Source organism: Conger conger, chromosome 16, assembly GCF_963514075.1.
Source record: "Conger conger chromosome 16, fConCon1.1, whole genome shotgun sequence".
Taxonomy (NCBI): Eukaryota; Metazoa; Chordata; class Actinopteri; order Anguilliformes; family Congridae; genus Conger; species Conger conger.
In genome coordinates, this window is record NC_083775.1 from 16,854,971 (window position 1) to 16,871,829 (window position 16,859).

Genomic DNA, 16,859 nt, shown 5'->3' on the forward strand with positions numbered 1-16,859 from the left:
ACAGATCGGAACACAGGTGCTGGCGTTCCAATTGAAGGAATTATTTGGTGGGGGGTGGGGGTTGGGTGGGGGGAGTGGGCGTGGAGCCATGGTTGTGACTCATGGAAAATGTAAGAGGTGTGAGCACCACAGATCACAGCACAAACAAGTTAGCCATATTTTGTCTGGCCAATTGTCAAGGTTGCCTCAAATCGAAATCACACCGGCTATACAAAGGCAAAATTCTATTGATGTCTAATCTCACTTCCAGATGTCACCTTTGCACCTACCTCCTAGCAGGTTGCAACCCACAAGGTACTCATTGTCTGCATCATAATTTGCCAAAATTATGCAAAGCCACTTCATGCTGCCCTAAAGGAAAAGGGAGGGAGGCTTCATGAATGCTCTCACATCAGGGATACTGTGGCCTGTCAATCAACAACGCCTACAATGAGCACATGAGCATCGAAACTGGACCTTAAAGCAATGGAAGACCACCTAGTCCGTTTTATTTTACATCATGTGGACGGCTAGGTATGTGTTCACTGTTTACCTGGGGAAGAGATGGCACCAGGATGCACTGTGGGAAGAAGACAAGCCGTTGGAGCTTGATGCTCTGGGCAATGTTATGCTGGGAAATCCTGAGTGTGGGCATTCATGTGGACGTCAATTTGACTCATGCCACCATCTAAACATAGTTGTGGACCAGGTGCACCCCTGCATGGTAACAGTATTCCCTAATGGCAGTGGACTCTTTCTTCAGCATAATGCCCCCTGCCATACTGCACACATTTTTCAGGAATGGTTTGAGGAACATGGTGAAGGGTTCAACGTGTTGCCCTGGTCTCCAAATTCCCCAGATCTCAATCCGATCGATCATCTGTGGAACGTGCTGGAACAACAAGTCCGATCCATGGCTGCTCCACCTCGCAACTTACAGGACTGCTCTCAACTGTGACTTCAACTGTGCAGGATTTTTAACTTCTCTTGTGCAGAACATATAGAAGCACACCATTGGTGACATAAACGGCAATTAGCTTTTCTAGCATTCTGTTCATTCATATTTTAATTCTACATTTCAGTATCATCCAGCTCCATGAAATGTAAGCACCTCATAAATCAACAACTGACAAAGCCTTTTTAAAACCCCCATGTGAGAAACACCTTTTGGCCAATGAAAAGAAAATGGCATTTATTAGTTTTTTGGGGCATACAAAGTCTTTGCACAACACAGAGAAAATGAGGTAACTAAGCTGCTCAGAAAATGCATCAGAGCCTGATGTGCTAAAGAAACAAGATTTGTCATTTAAGAACAACTGAATGATATAAGAGCAATGAGCCGCATTTGGCTTGACCATTCTTATAATAAAGTGAAAACCACTGTCCTTATCCCCAAAAACTGTAATATATCTTACAGCACACAGTCACAGCTTATTGAAATACACTCAGTGAGCATTTTATTGTATTTGTTTCTTATTTTTTAGACTTATCGGTGCTACTGTAGCCTATCCACTTAGAGGTTTGACACGTTGTGTGTTCAAAGATGCTCTTCTGCATACTACAGGTGTAATGCATGGTTATTTCCATTAATGTCATGTTCCTCTCAGCATCAACCAGTCTGGCCGTGTTTTTGCCCGCAGAACTGCAGCTCACTGGAGGTTCTTTGTTGTTCACACCATTCTCTGCAAACTCTAGAGACCAGAGTGCATGAAAATCCCAGGAGATCAGCCATTTCTGAGATCACTCTCTCCCTATTCTGACATTTAGTCTGAAAAACAGCTGAACCTCTTGACCACATCTGCATGCTTTTACGCATTTAGTTGCTGCCACATGATTGGCTGACTAAATATTTGCATTAACAAGCTGGTGTACAGGTTTACCTAATAAAGTGGTCACTGAGTGCAAGTCATCAACTTTTTCTGGTATAACTTCGATTACTGCAAAACAAAGAGTGATTCCCCTCTGGTTTTCCAAAGCCCTGGTGCAAAATAGTTTTGTGTGCCTAGGATGAGCACATGAAAGTCATAAATCCTGCACTATAAATAACCTTAAACCATCTGAGACATACATGAACCCCTGTGCTCCAGACTTCATTAGGTTGTCAAGGAGACGTGCTCCACTCTGACCTCGCCAGAACTGTAACAGTAAACCGTTAGCAATGTAGCCCAAGGTGCAGCCCAATATCTAAAAACATGCAAATGCATATCACTTAAAATTAGGTTAAATCAACCCCCAAAAAACCCCCAAAATATAGAGCCAAGATTAGAAAAAATATCATCTTATAAGGAAATAGTTCAAAAGTTGATTTCATAGTTAACTCGTATCACATTCTTTCTTGGGTCTGCATCGGTAGCTTATTTTAAGGTGAAAACAGAAACCAGCACACCCCGCGGCTCCCTAAGACCCGGGTTACCAACCCCGGGTTTAATGCATCAACCTCCCCAAGAGAGATAGGAGATAATAAGAAAAATAAAACTCTTAGATATCCTCTTTTTATACTGAAAAATAATATTCGTATAGATCGGTCACCAATCAAATGTTCCAGTTGTCCATCCTCTGATCGGAGTACACTAGTTATCCCTTTAACCATCCAGTGTGTATAACCCATATTATATGGGAAAGCCCATATTAAAAGAACCATAACATATAGTGTTTTACCTTCCCATGCTGCAAATTATGGACTTTTATGAACCAATTAAATCAGTGAGTGATATTGTTTGATGGCTTCACTCATTTTTGGGGGTTACAAAGGTTTACTGATACATCAAGATGATCCAATCAGAAGATTTGGTTTTGAGAGGAGAGGTAGGTTTTACAACCCAGATGACAGGTGGGGCTAAAATGAGCCATCAATCCCTGACCTATTCAAACCAATAGAAATACGAGTCATTGGTTGAATAGTCCCTGATGAGAGGCTCTGCCTGCTCAGTGAAGCTCTTCCTCCTCCTCTTCCTCCTCCTCCGCTCAGTTCTTCTGCCGGGGGTTGTTTGTGAAGAGAGAGATCCCGGTCCGGGGAGCCACGCTGGACTCGCTGACGCCGTGCTGCTGCAGGACCTTGTGTAGCGTCGTCTTCTTGATGGCAGTCGGTGAAATCTTCTCCTGGTCTGCCACGTACTGCAGCTCCCTTTGGAGAGAGAGTGAGAGAGTGAGAGAGAGAGACTTCTACAAACACACCTGCTGAGAAAATCCTGGCTAGCCCTATTTACTTGAACATACTTTAAAAAACATGCACTCTCTGAGGACTACACTGCCGGTTCTGATAGCAGAAGCCCTTAATCACAGCAGCGTAGAACATTTTGCTACAGTCCTTTTATATTGCCGTATCATATTTACTGATGTCATTCCTGGCTAAAAGACAGGTATTGCACCATTGGAGATTCAAAGAGACAAATTTGAGGTTTCCAGAAAATGCTACACCATATAGCACAGAGCTGCCCAACCCTGATCCTGGAGATCTACCATCCTGCATGTGTTCACTCACAACCCAATGAAACACACCACATTCAGCAGCTAGAGATTTCATTGAGCTGCTAAATAGTAGAATCAGGGCCAAATTAGGCTAGAAATAAAACCCTACAGGAGAGCAGATCTCCAGGAACAGGCTTGGGCAGCCCTGACAGAACAGATGATGCTGTGCTCGAGATGTGCTTATCCTCTGCTCATTTGGCCAGCACTGGGGAATCTGGCTTTCAGGCTCACCAGTCAGACTTCAGGCTCCATCACCAACCAGGATTAATGACACCGGTAACACAAAATTCCAACAGCTGGCTGGAGCTGCTAATGTAGAGCTAATCCCAAAAGCACTCTGGAGCTGCTAACGTAGAGATAATCCCAACAGTACTCTGGAGCTGCTAATGTAGAGCTAATCCCAACTGCTCTCTGGAGCTGCTAACGTAGAGCTAATCCCAACAGCACTCTGGAGCTGCTAACGTAGAGCTAATCCCAACAGCACTCTGGAGCTGCTAATGTAGAGCTAATCCCAACAGCACTCTGGAGCTGCTAATGTAGAGTTAGTCCCAACAGCACTCTGGAGCTGCTAACGTAGAGATAATCCCAACAGTACTCTGGAGCTGCTAATGTAGAGCTAATCCCAACTGCTCTCTGGAGCTGCTAACGTAGAGCTAATCCCAACAGCACTCTGGAGCTGCTAATGTAGAGCTAGTCCCAACAGCACTCTGGAGCTGCTAACGTAGAGCTAATCCCAACAGCACTCTGGAGCTGCTAATGTAGAGCTAATCCCAACTGCACTCTGGAGCTGCTAACGTAGAGCTAATCCCAACAGTACTCTGGAGCTGCTAACGTAGAGCTAATCCCAACAGCACTCTGGAGCTGCTAATGTAGAGCTAATCCCAACTGCTCTCTGGCGCTGCTAACGTAGAGCTAATCCCAACTGCACTCTGGATCTGCTAACGCAGAGCTAATCCCAACAGCACTCTGGAGCCCCAAATATAGGGCATCCTCATTTTGATCACTCATCCTTATGACATTCATATCATCATCTTCTCCTTCTTCACCATTATCATCATTATCATTATTTTCATCATCATCTTTATCATCATCAGCATCTTCATCATCATCATCATCACCACCACCTCCACCATAGTCATAACACCCTGTAGAACTGCTCCAAAATTACATCAGAAATCAATAGCTACAATCTTTCTGCTTCATTTAAAGTATTAACTTTGCCTTTTTGCACATATCCAATAACCCACAACTTCCACTTTGAGTATTACTCATCCTAATCTAATGCATTTAATTCCTGTTTTTTCATATTCATATCCATCTGCACATTGCCCTGTTTCTTGTCCTACAGCAAGAGTTTGCTTGAGGATTATTTATTAGTATTAATTATTTTATGTCCTGTATTGAATCTGCCTGGGTAAGGGGCATCTGCTAAATAGTTCATTACAACATGAATAATGCATAATCTTCAGCATTCTTTAAAGAATGAGAAAAGCCACAAACCTTGTGCGATACAATGCGTCACAGCATAATGGGGACAGCATAACTACTGACCAATACCGCCCTCTGCTGTCCAACCAGTGATACATACGTGGGAGTATGCCTAACCTGAAACACTTCCATACACGCCAGTCTGCATCATTCATAAAATGTAAGGTATGCAAGTATTAGCTAAACAGGGCCTCCAGCAAACAACAGAGACACAACACACAGTACAGAACAGAGACATCCAAAGAAACTTAAGTTGAAACAACTCCCCGCCCGTCACAAATTCCCCTGAAAGATCCGTTTCGCTTGCAAATGCGTCATATCAGACGTTCCTGCTGCTCTGACTTCCGCTTCAGCTCGGCTCTAAATCAGATGGCACAGACGTCTCCCTCAGTCTCCCACTCACCTACATCAATCCCGGTCCGTAACCCCGCACCACCCTGACCCCGGCCCGCCGTGCTCCCGTACCTGGTTCTGATGCAGGACGCCTCCACGGCGTTGATGAGCAGGCTGCGGAAGCCCCCGCTCTCCATGACGTGCAGGGCGTGGATGGTGGCGCCCCCTGGGGAGCACACGTTGTCCTTCAGCTGGCCCGGGTGCTGCTCCGACTCCAGCAGCATTTTAGCCGCGCCCTGCGGGAGGGGGGAAACGTATCGATTCCTCAACTACAAAGTACACACTGTCCGGTCCTGCTACCAATGCACCACGGATGCCAGAGAAAGATTAGGTGACTTTGATATTGATCAACAACTGATGAGGGATGGTGAAGGTGACTGGCTATTGTGATGAGGACGATGAGGAGGAGGAGGAGGAGGAAGACGAGGAAGGGGGTGAACTCACAAGCAGGGCCTGAGCTCCCAGTCTGACAGCCAGTCTCCTTGGCAGACCCATCTTCACCCCTCCGTCAGCCAGAGCATCAAGAGCCGTGAAAGCCTGCACGCACACACACACGCACAGGCACGCACACACACACACACACACACACACAATAAAAGTGCTTTACCATTCTGGAAAGAGAGTGGTTAGGATGGTGCTGCTTCTTATGTTCGTTATTACGATCAATGTTAGAGCTCTCACTACAGACATCGCTACGGATCTTGTAATGGTTCACACTACAGTTCCGCTACAGGTCTCCTTACAAGTGTCATTACAGGCTCTTTACAGGCTTGTTAAGGGCCTCATCACAGGGGCGGACGTACATAGGCGGGGCCGCTGCCGCTGAGGCCCGTGACGGCATCGATCAGGTCCTCCTCCACCTCTGTGCAGAAGCCCACGCTGCTCATGAGCTGCTCCAGCAGCTTGCCGTCCTCCACCTTCGCGTGTGTCCCTGTGGCGTATACCGTGGCCCCCTCCCGCACAATCACAGGGGTATTGGTCATTAAGCGCATTACTTTGGGGCCAGACCGATGGTTCTCCAGCTTCTGCAGGGGCCACAGCAAAACAGGGACAGGCTTTATTGCAGGACAGATGCTACAAATAACTCAAATGGGTTTAAAATGGGGGGAGGTCACGTGGACGAGACCGAGACGGCAGCTTAGCGAGGAGGCCCCAACCAACTGTGCAGGATTTAAGAGCCCAAATATACACTGCTTTTAAAATAGAATCTCTGCGTTGATGTGACAAAAAGGTCCTGTAAGTAAGCAGTGTGACATTCTTACTGGAGAACGCAAGGCCGGTACAAAAACAACTCCACGCCAAATCCATCGAGTGACACAGAAGCTAATATAGCTGAAGTTCTAAGCGAGCTGAAATCACCCCGAGCAGACTGCTGAACAAACTTAGACAATATTGACACCCGTCTGACTGGCATGGCAAACTCAATGGACTTCTTGACATGGGGAAAAACTTGAATAACAGTTGTAGATTTAGAACGGAAGGGCCACGTATGTGGCTATTACAGCAGGTTGGTTGCATATATTGCTGAATCAACATTAGATAAATTACATGCTTGGAAAATGGATATACAAGAACTCATTGATGAGACAGACTGGAATAATGCTTGTTTAAATGTGCAAAAACAGACAATAAATTAAAGGTTTAAATTACTTCAATATAAGTGGTTAATGAGAATGTACATAACTCCTGTCAAACTTCATTATATAAATGTTTGAAGAAGAAAGGAACTCTATTTCATTGTCTATGGGAATGTCCAAAGATCCAAGACTTCTGGAAGGATGTTGTAAAATGTTTGTCAGCGATGTTGAACAGCAACATAAACAAACATTAAAACAGACTAAACATCTAGACTTTGGACTTCTTCAAGCCAGGGGAGCTATTGCACTATGTTGGAAGAGTATGTGGAGAAGGAAGCTTCCGGATTGTATCAGTCTGGAAACACTAACTAACATTGCCAAGGGCAAGCAGAAAGACTTTAAAGAAATTCAGTCATGAGGTAGACCGTAAACGCACCTCAAGACTGAATCTCTTTAAAACAACATTGACTCCATTTTGTAGCGTACTTTATTATGCTGTGCATTTTAAAGTATTTTTGTTATTTTGTCGAACTGAAATCTTTACCTGGTCATTTATGCATTATTGCTTGGGACCATGTCAACATGATTAGTGCACAAGTGGTCTCCGGCATTACCTGACACCCTCACTTAGTTGTTGATGTCCATTTGTAATTGAGAAAGCCAGGTAAAGTTATGCAAGTGCAGTACATTAACAGTACCAGACTGGCACTTTTGGCAGTGGGGTAAGTTAGGAATAAGTAGGTATGAATGAGGAGAGAATATCCTCTATAAAGTATTTTTTAATACTTTAGTTGCAGTCCTATGTGAAGCTCACCTTGAGATACAGTTTGTTTGGGGCAAGTTGTCTCAATGGCAGAAACTTGGAACAAACTCACTTGTTTAAATTCAACTTTGAATTTTATCCGACCTTTCATGTGTGGTCCCACAGAGGTTGAGCGGAGGAGCTTAATTTAATTTAGCATTTCCCAAATCAATCATTTACATTGCAAAATGTGATAATACAGTAGTATTCTTCCTAACGCAAGATGCTGCAATGTGTGTTGGAATGGCTGTTGCTACAGAAAAAGACAAAGAATTTGGTGGGTGGGGGATGGGTGATTCGGAGTGTGACAGGCCCCAGACTGACCTTCTCGATGGAGCTGATGGTGACCCCAGCAGCACAGGACACAATGAGGTGTCGGTCCTCGATGCCAGCCCCAATCTCATCCAGTACAAAGGGGATAATTTGGGGCTTCACAGCCAGGAACAACACATCGCTCCTGCTCACTGTCTCCTGGTTGCTAGTGGTCAGGTTCACCCCCATTTTCTGAGGGGTGGACAAGGCAGATTCTCATTACTTTTTTGCTGTTCAAAAACATAACAGCCCCCCACCCCCCTTCACCCAATACATATATATATTATAACATTTTCTTGTTTAGAAAACATATTCTACATTCCATGCATTTTCATTTTTGGGTTTTTAATATCTATATTACTACTACTTATTAACAATTGAGAACCTGACTTAGCAGGTAAAGGGGAAGGCCCCCTCACCCCCCAACTCACCCTCAGCGCTGAGACAGTCAAGTGGTCTGGATCTGGAGAGCTGGCCGTAATCTTGTGGGCCGCTAACACACCTGGGAACCGCCAGGTGAAGTGTCAAAAGAGAGAAAGAGAGAATAATAATAAGTGAATGTATGTTCAGAGCTTGGTTCAGCATTTCAGTGTTTACCTCATATTTATGCCACTGTCAACGATAATCAAAAAAGACCAAGACATATTCAGATGTTCATTTCGGAATAACATAAGGACGTACTGTCAAAGTTGTCAGAAAGGTAGCCAACATAATGCATTCTACTGACAAAAGCACACGGAAAAATAGCCATGCAACAAGTGCAAGGGAAAGATGAACCAGTAGGCTAGGCTACATACAGCAGTACAGTACAGTACACCTATAATATAAACATATCGATTAAAAAAAAAAAACAGTAGTAGTTAAATTACTGTCCACAGTCATACAGTCTAAATTAGCATCACATAGTAAGATGATGGACTTGACTTTTTACTTATATAATGAGTAAACAAACAGTGCTCGCATACCAGCTGCCGTGAACCCTCTTGCCAGAGCGTGAGCCAGTTGGCCCGCACCAATGAAACCGACGCTCATTCTCTGTCCTGCAACATAAATTAAATTACTTGTGTTAAAAAAAACTTACATTTCAGCAATTTCTAATACGCGCTAGATGGTAGCAATTTATAGGTAGCAATATTATTTTGCTGTATGTTCTGGCCCTATGAGTAGGCGATTTGACCACTTTCAAGCGCAGACTGAAAACCCACCTTTTCAGGCTGCATCTTTCCCTCTCTACCTCACTGTAATAATTAGCAGTGTATGATATATGTATCTACATGCTTTGAATTCGTTTGTATCCATATGATCACTCTAGCACTTCAAGCCGTAGCCTACTTACCTCTAGGGTTTTCAGCGTCCTTGGTTATGATTTGCACTTTATTGTACTTCGCTCTAGATCTGGTCTGCTAAATTACTATAATGTAATGTAATTTCAATTCAAATGTTAAATTACACGCTGCGTGAGCCCTTCCCTGACACAAGATTAAAGAGCCTGTACAATGTAGACATAGCTAAATAGAAGCATTCTAGCTTCTAGTAGGCTACGTAGCTACGTACCTAGCGCATGACATTCATTAACTCAAATACATTTCGATAAACATATAAAACGGCATGTTGGAAGCTAGGGCTGATCGCCTTACCTCTTAAAATGTGTTTCGCCGTATAATATACCAGTGTCAACGTGGCTTCCGCCTTCACTATGTGCAAAGTTTTTGCTAACCAAATGTTGTGACAGACAGGAAAGACAGGTATATGGACCAATGATGTATGTCGCTTGCCTCTATTCGCCAATATCCTTTAAGCAAAGCAGTGAAGGGCGGGCTTTGTAAAATGCAAAGGCCGTTGCGTCAGATCCAAGACAGGTGAGGGGCGCTCGAGGAGATAAAATGTAGGTCAGGTTCAAAGAGCCACACATCATACGGCATGCTATGGGGTCGTGTATACGAACTGCGTCTTTACGCCCTTCATGTGGTTGAATTGAAATTTACATGGAAATGTCTGAGTTTCGAGCTAGTGTTTGACCAGTTTTAGTAATCTAAACCCCATGCAGCTGTATTAACTTGTATATTTATTGAGCCTACACTAAAGGCATCAAATAATTTAAGGTGTCACGTGTTGCTCTGGTTTACTTTGTGTTTGGAATCACACTCCAACGTTGAATACGAAGAATATGACACCACATATTTAAAGATTTAGAGATCAAATTCAACTAAAATCTTGACGGCAAATGAAAGATCTTTCAACAGCAAGCAATTAAGCTACAAATTTGAATGAACAGGTTTCAAGTAGAGATTCTCTAGAAGGGAGATATTCCAACTACATGAATATCTGGTGTCAACATTTAACATTTGACAGCTTTGAATGCATTTATATCCAGTAATTGACAAAACTTTGCATATCACCTTTAGGCTATAGCTTCACAAACTTAACATGCAGTCAAAACTAATATCTCTGCTGTTGCAAAAAAATAAAAATAATAATAATAATAATAATAATAATAATAATAATAATTATAAAATGATTTAAAAGTAAGTAATCAAGGTCAGAAAACCAGAAACAGATATGGCCCACTCTGTGAACCTCTACACTAGCCCCTGCCCAATTAGAACTGGAATATGAATGATTATGAAGGAGGAGCTAGCAGCCTGTTTGCAATTTGCTTTATTTATTTTTTTACTTTTTATGGGGTGGTTGGTGAAGCCACTGATCACAACTTTGCTAGCTCCCTAAGCTACTATTTACTTGCTAAAAATACCAACAAGTTGACTGCATCTTTGCGATCAAGAGGCATGCAGGCAAAAAAGAACCAAGCACACGATTTGATGAATCAAATATTTAAACTTTAATAGAAACGGCACATAAACTCTCTAAATTCTCTAATGTACAGCTCTTCTTTATTTAAACCTGATTGAGTTGAGCTTTGCTGTTAGAAGATAATTGAACTTTGGAATCTGTGAATCTTCACAGAGCCTACAACATGGTTTCCAGAAAATGATCTTTCCAACAAATATTCACTAAATAATAAGATATCAACTAATAACGCTGTCATAAGTCACATGTAGAAGCTGCATTTTGTTTAGAATATTTAACTAATCCAGTTATTTTTATAAAATAAAATAAATACAATAAATACACCAAATATGGTTAATACTTGAAACATATACTTTCATCATGTTGCTTCCTTTGTTGTTGTCACACATGCAGACTGAAGGCTACACAGGACTTCCATCTCTTGAGGGAAGTTAGGAGAGGCATGTTTTGGACAATCCCCTCAGCAGAGGTAGCATGGGGTATGAGGAGGAGCACTGAGGGAGAGAGGAAGATGAAGATGTCCTGCTGGAGAGGTTCTTCACATCTCCCTCGTGATTCAGCAGAGGAGGATGTGCTGGAGACAATGTCCTGGTCCTGGAACTGTCACCTCTGCTAGGGAAAGTAGGACTGTGGTGGCCTGGTAGATAACAGTCCCAGTGAGCAAGGGACACACACACCAGTTCCCTAGATGCCAGAATAAAGAAGCGTAAACGAACCTAGGCTATGGGTAGGGTAGGAAGGGTGTGTTCCAAAAATGGTGGGGGTGAAGGGGGGCTGGAAGGCAAATTGTAATGAAAAATGATATAAGGTTTGCCAAGGCATCTCTCAAATCTATCTTGGCAAAGGTGTAGTACAATGCTTGAAATGAAAATAAATAAGTTCCAGTACTCTGAAAAAAACATAGAAGTCCAGACTAAATTTAATGACAGCAGAGTAAGGAATTATGATTCATCAGGAATAGTCAAAGTAAATGTATCCACATATAACTATTACCTACCTCCTGAGCATTCAGCCTTATTTTTAGTCTTCTTAAAGATTGAAACAGAAAATCATCTGCAGCATGGTTGGCTAGATCTAGAAAACAGCATAACATGCTAATCCATGTTTTGCATTACACTAAATCAGAGGGAATGCTAAAATCTGTGCATATCTTTGCTGTAATGGAAATGGCGAGACTGTTTCTTGGCACAACTTCAATCCATAATTACTCACAATCTATATTATGATACTATTTTCATCCTAAATACCTGCATCGGTTAGTTAGCAAGTGAAAATGCATATCAGAGCCAAACATAACCTTGAAATGTATATCATTAAAGGCATACTATGCAGAATTTCCGCCTTGAAAATATTGTAAAACAAAAATGCTCAGTCATTAGTATGATACACTGGCAACCTGTGTCTGTGTTCAATTCTGCCCTTTCTTGTCTACTTGGATTTGTTATTCAAAAAACTAATTGATCCTCTTCTGGGCATGGCCTTTTTATTGCTGTGCTGTATCTGAAAAGCAAGTGTCCAGTACACTGAACTCATACACTCTATGATCCAATAGGAAGAGGCAGGGGGCAAGAGGAGACGATTGGCCACTATAGTGGTGAGATGGGTTTGTGAGAGATTTCCCTTGGTGGCTAACCATTAATCAAGTGGCTGGCCAGCTTTCAGTAACATTAATTAATACCAGCCCACTTCAAGCACTGGTGTCGTAGGAGTATTCCCACGGCACAGGAGAAGGATGGAGCTTCTGTGATGGACCTCAGTGCTGCTGGGATACAAACCGGATCCTCTGAGAGTAGATCAGGTCAGTGATGTACAGCGCCAGGTTGACGTGGGTGAAAACGGCCACCACCAACTTACTGTCCCAGGCACACTTCCCCCGCACGCAGCCGTCGGGGCGGGTGGGCGTGCCGTACTTCTTGTCGAAGCTGAAGACAGGCCAGACCACCGCGGTGCTCATGTAGAGCAGCACGGCCAGGAAGGTGTAGACGACCACGAAGCGGTCGAACGGGAAGCGGAGGGCCGCCGTCCTGCCGGAGACGGTCAGCGCGATCACCACCACCGTCACGGCGAAGCACAGGCTGTACACCACCACGCAGTACTGGGTGGGGATGTGCCGGTTGTACTCGCTGTCGTTGGCCAGGGCGCCGAATATGATGCAGGCCACGAAGCCCTGGACCACCTTGAGCAGCCCGGACACGGTGGCCATGTAGCCCACCACGTGGCCCGGCTTGGCCCGGGTGAGGAAGACCTCGGCGGCATAGGCGAAGCAGCAGACGGAGGAGCAGACGGTGACGGCGATGCAGTAGTTGCGCACCTCGCAGCCCTCCGAGGGGCACTGCGGCTGTAGGAAGTAGACGGGGTAGACCACGGAGGCCGTGACGTACATTAGCGTGGCTAGCATGGCGTAGGCTACGGTGAAGTTGTCCCAGGATATAGGCATGCACCCGTGGAGGCGGGTGACGTCCAGGGTGAACACCACCAGGGTCACCGCGAAACAGAAGCACCACACAAACATGCAGAAGGTCCCATAGGTGGCGCTGTACCCGGCCTGGTGGGCCACCAGGCTCATGGTGGTGCAGCCGAGCATCAGCTGACACATCCGTGCAGCTCCCAGCGGAGACAGCAGGGCCTCTTTGTTCAGGTAGTGTCCCCCCTGGGAATCCATGTCTGGCTCTGGGCTCTTACTCCCCACAAAACCCTGAGTGCCGGCTCCTAAAATACCGTCCCCCTCACAATCCTGGGCGTCACTGCCCCTCTCTGAGGCTGTCCCAAGGCCTCAGTCTTCAGCCTCTCCCTCGTTTTATAGACCCGTTTAATTACGAATCACGGTTCCTGCTTCCCTGAAACGCTTTGTAATTACCATGTAGCACTGGAGCTCAAATTACAGATGGCTACAGAATATTTCTGTTCCTCTGACTCAGTGGCATACAGTAAATAGAACAGTATGTCTGTGTTCTTGAGGATTTATGCCCTTTCAACACATGAAAAAGGGACCCTTTACAGGTCTGTAGAGTCAGCTTAGTGCTTCCTTTGTCCTAATCACACTTCGAAGCAGAGCAGAGGAGTTACTTTTTCCATAGATGTTTTTGTTTGTATTCAAGTGAGCAGGCTCCTGGAGTCAAGGTCCAGGAATCACATCTGCTGTCAATACAGCAGAGGTTTCAGAGGCAGCCAAAACAAATTACTCATGAGTTTCGAGGAGAAAACTCCCGTTTCTTTTCACGTTACCTCCCGATGTCACCCAACGCCGCTTCGCTCTCTGCTTGACGGAAGATCGTGGCTCCGTGCTGTGTCACCAGAAGTTGTGGAGTTGGCTCCCTGCTGCAGCTTCAGGGTTGCACGGACACTGCCCCAAATGAAGAACCCTGCCACAAATCCAGTCCAGGTTCGCTCCTGCGACCTCGCTGTCGAGAGGAAGAGGAGGCAACCCCTGTGCCCCCTTAATCTCGTCACCCTCCCCCCACAGGTCCGACGGTCCGTATAGCCCTCCTCTCTCCGACCGGTGTTTTTCCAAAAGTTCTCCTCTTCTTTTCTCCTCTTCCTCTTCACCACCTCTCTCTCTCTCTCTCTCTCTCACTCTGTGAGGAGCCGTGGAGCCTCTTTTGGAAACTATTTTCTAAAGCAGCTGTGTGCTGCCAAGCCTGGAGAGGCAGTGGCTAAGGACCACGCCAGCACTATAAATAGAGGGTCTATATTCCACAACGGAATGGGCTGGGAAGCCGCATGCCAGCACCACGCAGTAGCACGGGGAGTCACATTTCGGGGGAGGTGGAGGGGAGGAGGTGGCTGGGACTCGAAGCAGGTCTCACTGGGAGATCTTTAGCCACAACGGTAATGACAGGGAAGGATGGGGGGAGGGAAAGAAAATCAGCCAAATTTGGCCTAAAATGACATGCTGTTCTCATGGGTAATTACACAGCAGTGATTGAAAGGGTGAAATGAGGTGGGAGAGTCCAGGTAGAAGCAGTGGGAAGTTTATATCTGTTTGGAATGTTGGGGAACATTGCATGGCATCAAGATTTACAGTGCAGACCATAACAATTTGGACAACTTCTGTCGGCTCGGTACTTCAGGGCATTGAAATGACATCTATATCAGGTCAACCGTCTTGGAATTACAGCCATTTTAATACATACTTAGTCCCCCCATTTCAGAACGGCATAATGTTTGGGACAAATGGCTTCACAGGTGTTTCTGATTAGTCAGTCATTTCCTTGGTGCAGGTATAAAAAGAGTGTTCAGTATCTAGTCTTGATTCTAGGATTTTGATAGCCTTTTGTTCACAATAAGACTTTTTCCAGAACCCTATATGCTCATTTAGATAGTTCTTACCAAACTGTAACCTGGTCATTCTGTGTCTGGAGCTTACTAGTAAATAATAATAAATAAATAGTGGTTTGCACCTTGCAGTGTAGCCTTTGTAAATCAGTTTGTGAAGTCTTCTGCAGAGAGTAGCACATACATGCCTGCCTCCTGAAGAGTGTTTCTGATCTGACAGACAGGTGCTTGGGGTTCTTTCTTTATTTATGGCGAGAATTCATTGGTCTTCAAATGTTGAGGTCTTCCTTGGCCTACCAGTCTCTTTGCAATTAGTGAGCTCACAACTGCTCTCTTTCTTTTTAATCAAGTTCCAAACAGTTTATTTTTGTGAGCCTGTTGTTTGGCCTATGTCTCTTACTGTTTTCTTTTTCCTATTTCTGTAATGTTCCTGTTATTCTGTCTGTTATTTATTTTCGTTATTCTTGTAATTTATTATTTTTTATTATGTCTGGTTATTCATTCACAGTATTGCATCCGTCTCCCCTGTGATGTCTGTGTCTGTATGTTCCTGAGGTTTCAACGATTCCTTCTCAGCCTCGCTTTTTCTTTCTTCCTGTTTTTTCGCTAGTTCATGTTGTAGATCACACTAACTGTCTGTCTAACTAATTAACTAACAGTCACTAGTTTTGGGTAAATCAGACAGTCCGCATTTTCGTTTCCCCCTTGTTATTGTATTACTACCCAATTATGTCCCTCACCTGTTTGTAATTTGTTAAGCCCTGCTCACTCCTCTGCCCCGCCTAGTATGTCACTTCCCTTCATGTATTTAAACCCAAGTCTCTGCTAGAAACTTGATCAGAACATTGATCATCATTTCAGTGCCGACTTTGTGTAAACCTGTTATTGATTGAGATTCCTGAGACATACCTTTGCCATTGCCCCTTTAATTTGTCGCCTTTCTCAGTTTTTGGATTTGATCTACGCTTTATGTTTTCGACATCTTTCTTGTCTTGCCCCAAAACTCTGGTGCTCATGTTGAAAAATGCCAATAACAGCATCAAAAGCTAATCAAAAGCCTAGAATCAAGACTCGATACTGAAAGCTCTCTTAACACACAGAAACACCTTTGAAGTTCTGGGGGAATACGTATAAAAAGATATATCTACCCAAAATAGATGTAGATACCCTCAGATTAAAGGCTCTTTAACCTCATATTGCTTCATTTAAATTCAAATGTGCTGGAGTACACAGCCAAAACAACAGACTGCAATGTAGGCAATAATGTAAAAATAATACATTAGCTTATTTTTTTATCAGGTAGATGAACTGAGAATCTACCTGCTGAAATAATTGTCCATTTACGTACATGGGGAAATTTAAGTTTTAAAGTAGATATTTTACACAGTTTAAAACCCAATGTGAGGTCCATAATGTTGTTAAAGTGCATATTCTCAGCTTTTATTTAAGTATATTTTATACGCTTTGGTTTCATCATGTATAAATTACAGCACTTTTTATACATAGTCCCCCAAAGAGTGCATCATTGCAAATGTATATACTTCAATCAATGTGCTTGGAATTACGACAAACATATTGGATGTTTAGATTTAAAAATATGACATAAAAGTAATTATAGAGATGTATTTTTAAATTTGAGAACATAAAATAGTTTTGACAACAATGGGTATCACAGAATCTGTCATTACATGTTTAAAGGCAGTTACTATAATGCAATGTAAGTTAATGTAAATCTGGATTTATTCCTTAACCCACTT

The 16,859-nt window shown here is 43.7% G+C and overlaps 2 protein-coding genes across 4 annotated transcripts; both read right to left on the reverse strand.

Annotated features, from left to right (window-relative positions):
* Positions 1–1,154: 1,154 nt before the first annotated feature.
* Positions 1,155–14,371, reverse strand: LOC133115066 (pyrroline-5-carboxylate reductase 1, mitochondrial-like). Of its 3 annotated transcripts, none has more exons than XM_061224784.1 (8): positions 14,053–14,371; positions 8,985–9,059; positions 8,451–8,521; positions 8,032–8,211; positions 6,132–6,353; positions 5,773–5,865; positions 5,401–5,564; positions 1,155–3,103 (listed from the first exon to the last, which is right to left on the reverse strand). In XM_061224784.1, the coding sequence occupies exons 2-8, from the start codon at positions 9,049–9,051 to the stop codon at positions 2,944–2,946; spliced, it is 957 nt and encodes a 318-aa protein (XP_061080768.1). In that variant the 5' UTR covers positions 9,052–9,059; positions 14,053–14,371; the 3' UTR covers positions 1,155–2,943. The 3 variants fall into 3 exon arrangements, with proteins under 3 accessions (XP_061080768.1, XP_061080766.1, XP_061080767.1); XM_061224782.1 differs by lacking the exon at positions 14,053–14,371 and adding an exon at positions 9,657–9,780; XM_061224783.1 differs by lacking the exon at positions 14,053–14,371 and adding an exon at positions 9,356–9,602.
* Positions 10,875–14,045, reverse strand: LOC133115067 (myeloid-associated differentiation marker-like protein 2). Its single transcript, XM_061224786.1, has one exon. The coding sequence runs from the start codon at positions 13,487–13,489 to the stop codon at positions 12,581–12,583; it is 909 nt and encodes a 302-aa protein (XP_061080770.1). The 5' UTR covers positions 13,490–14,045; the 3' UTR covers positions 10,875–12,580.
* Positions 14,372–16,859: the final 2,488 nt, after the last annotated feature.

Excerpts from the sequence above, each read along its gene's own strand:
- LOC133115067 (XM_061224786.1), bottom strand. The coding sequence starts at position 13,489 with ATGGATTCCCAGGGGGGACACTACCTGAACAAAGAGGCCCTGCTGTCT.
- LOC133115066 (XM_061224784.1), bottom strand. The coding sequence starts at position 9,051 with ATGAGCGTCGGTTTCATTGGTGCGGGCCAACTGGCTCACGCTCTGGCA. Across the intron at positions 5,866-6,131 it reads GCGGCAGCGGCCCCGCCTAT|GCTTTCACGGCTCTTGATGC; the intron begins GTACGTCCGCCC and ends GTGTGCGTGCAG. Across the intron at positions 3,104-5,400 it reads GCGTCCTGCATCAGAACCAG|GGAGCTGCAGTACGTGGCAG; the intron begins GTACGGGAGCAC and ends CTCTCTCCAAAG.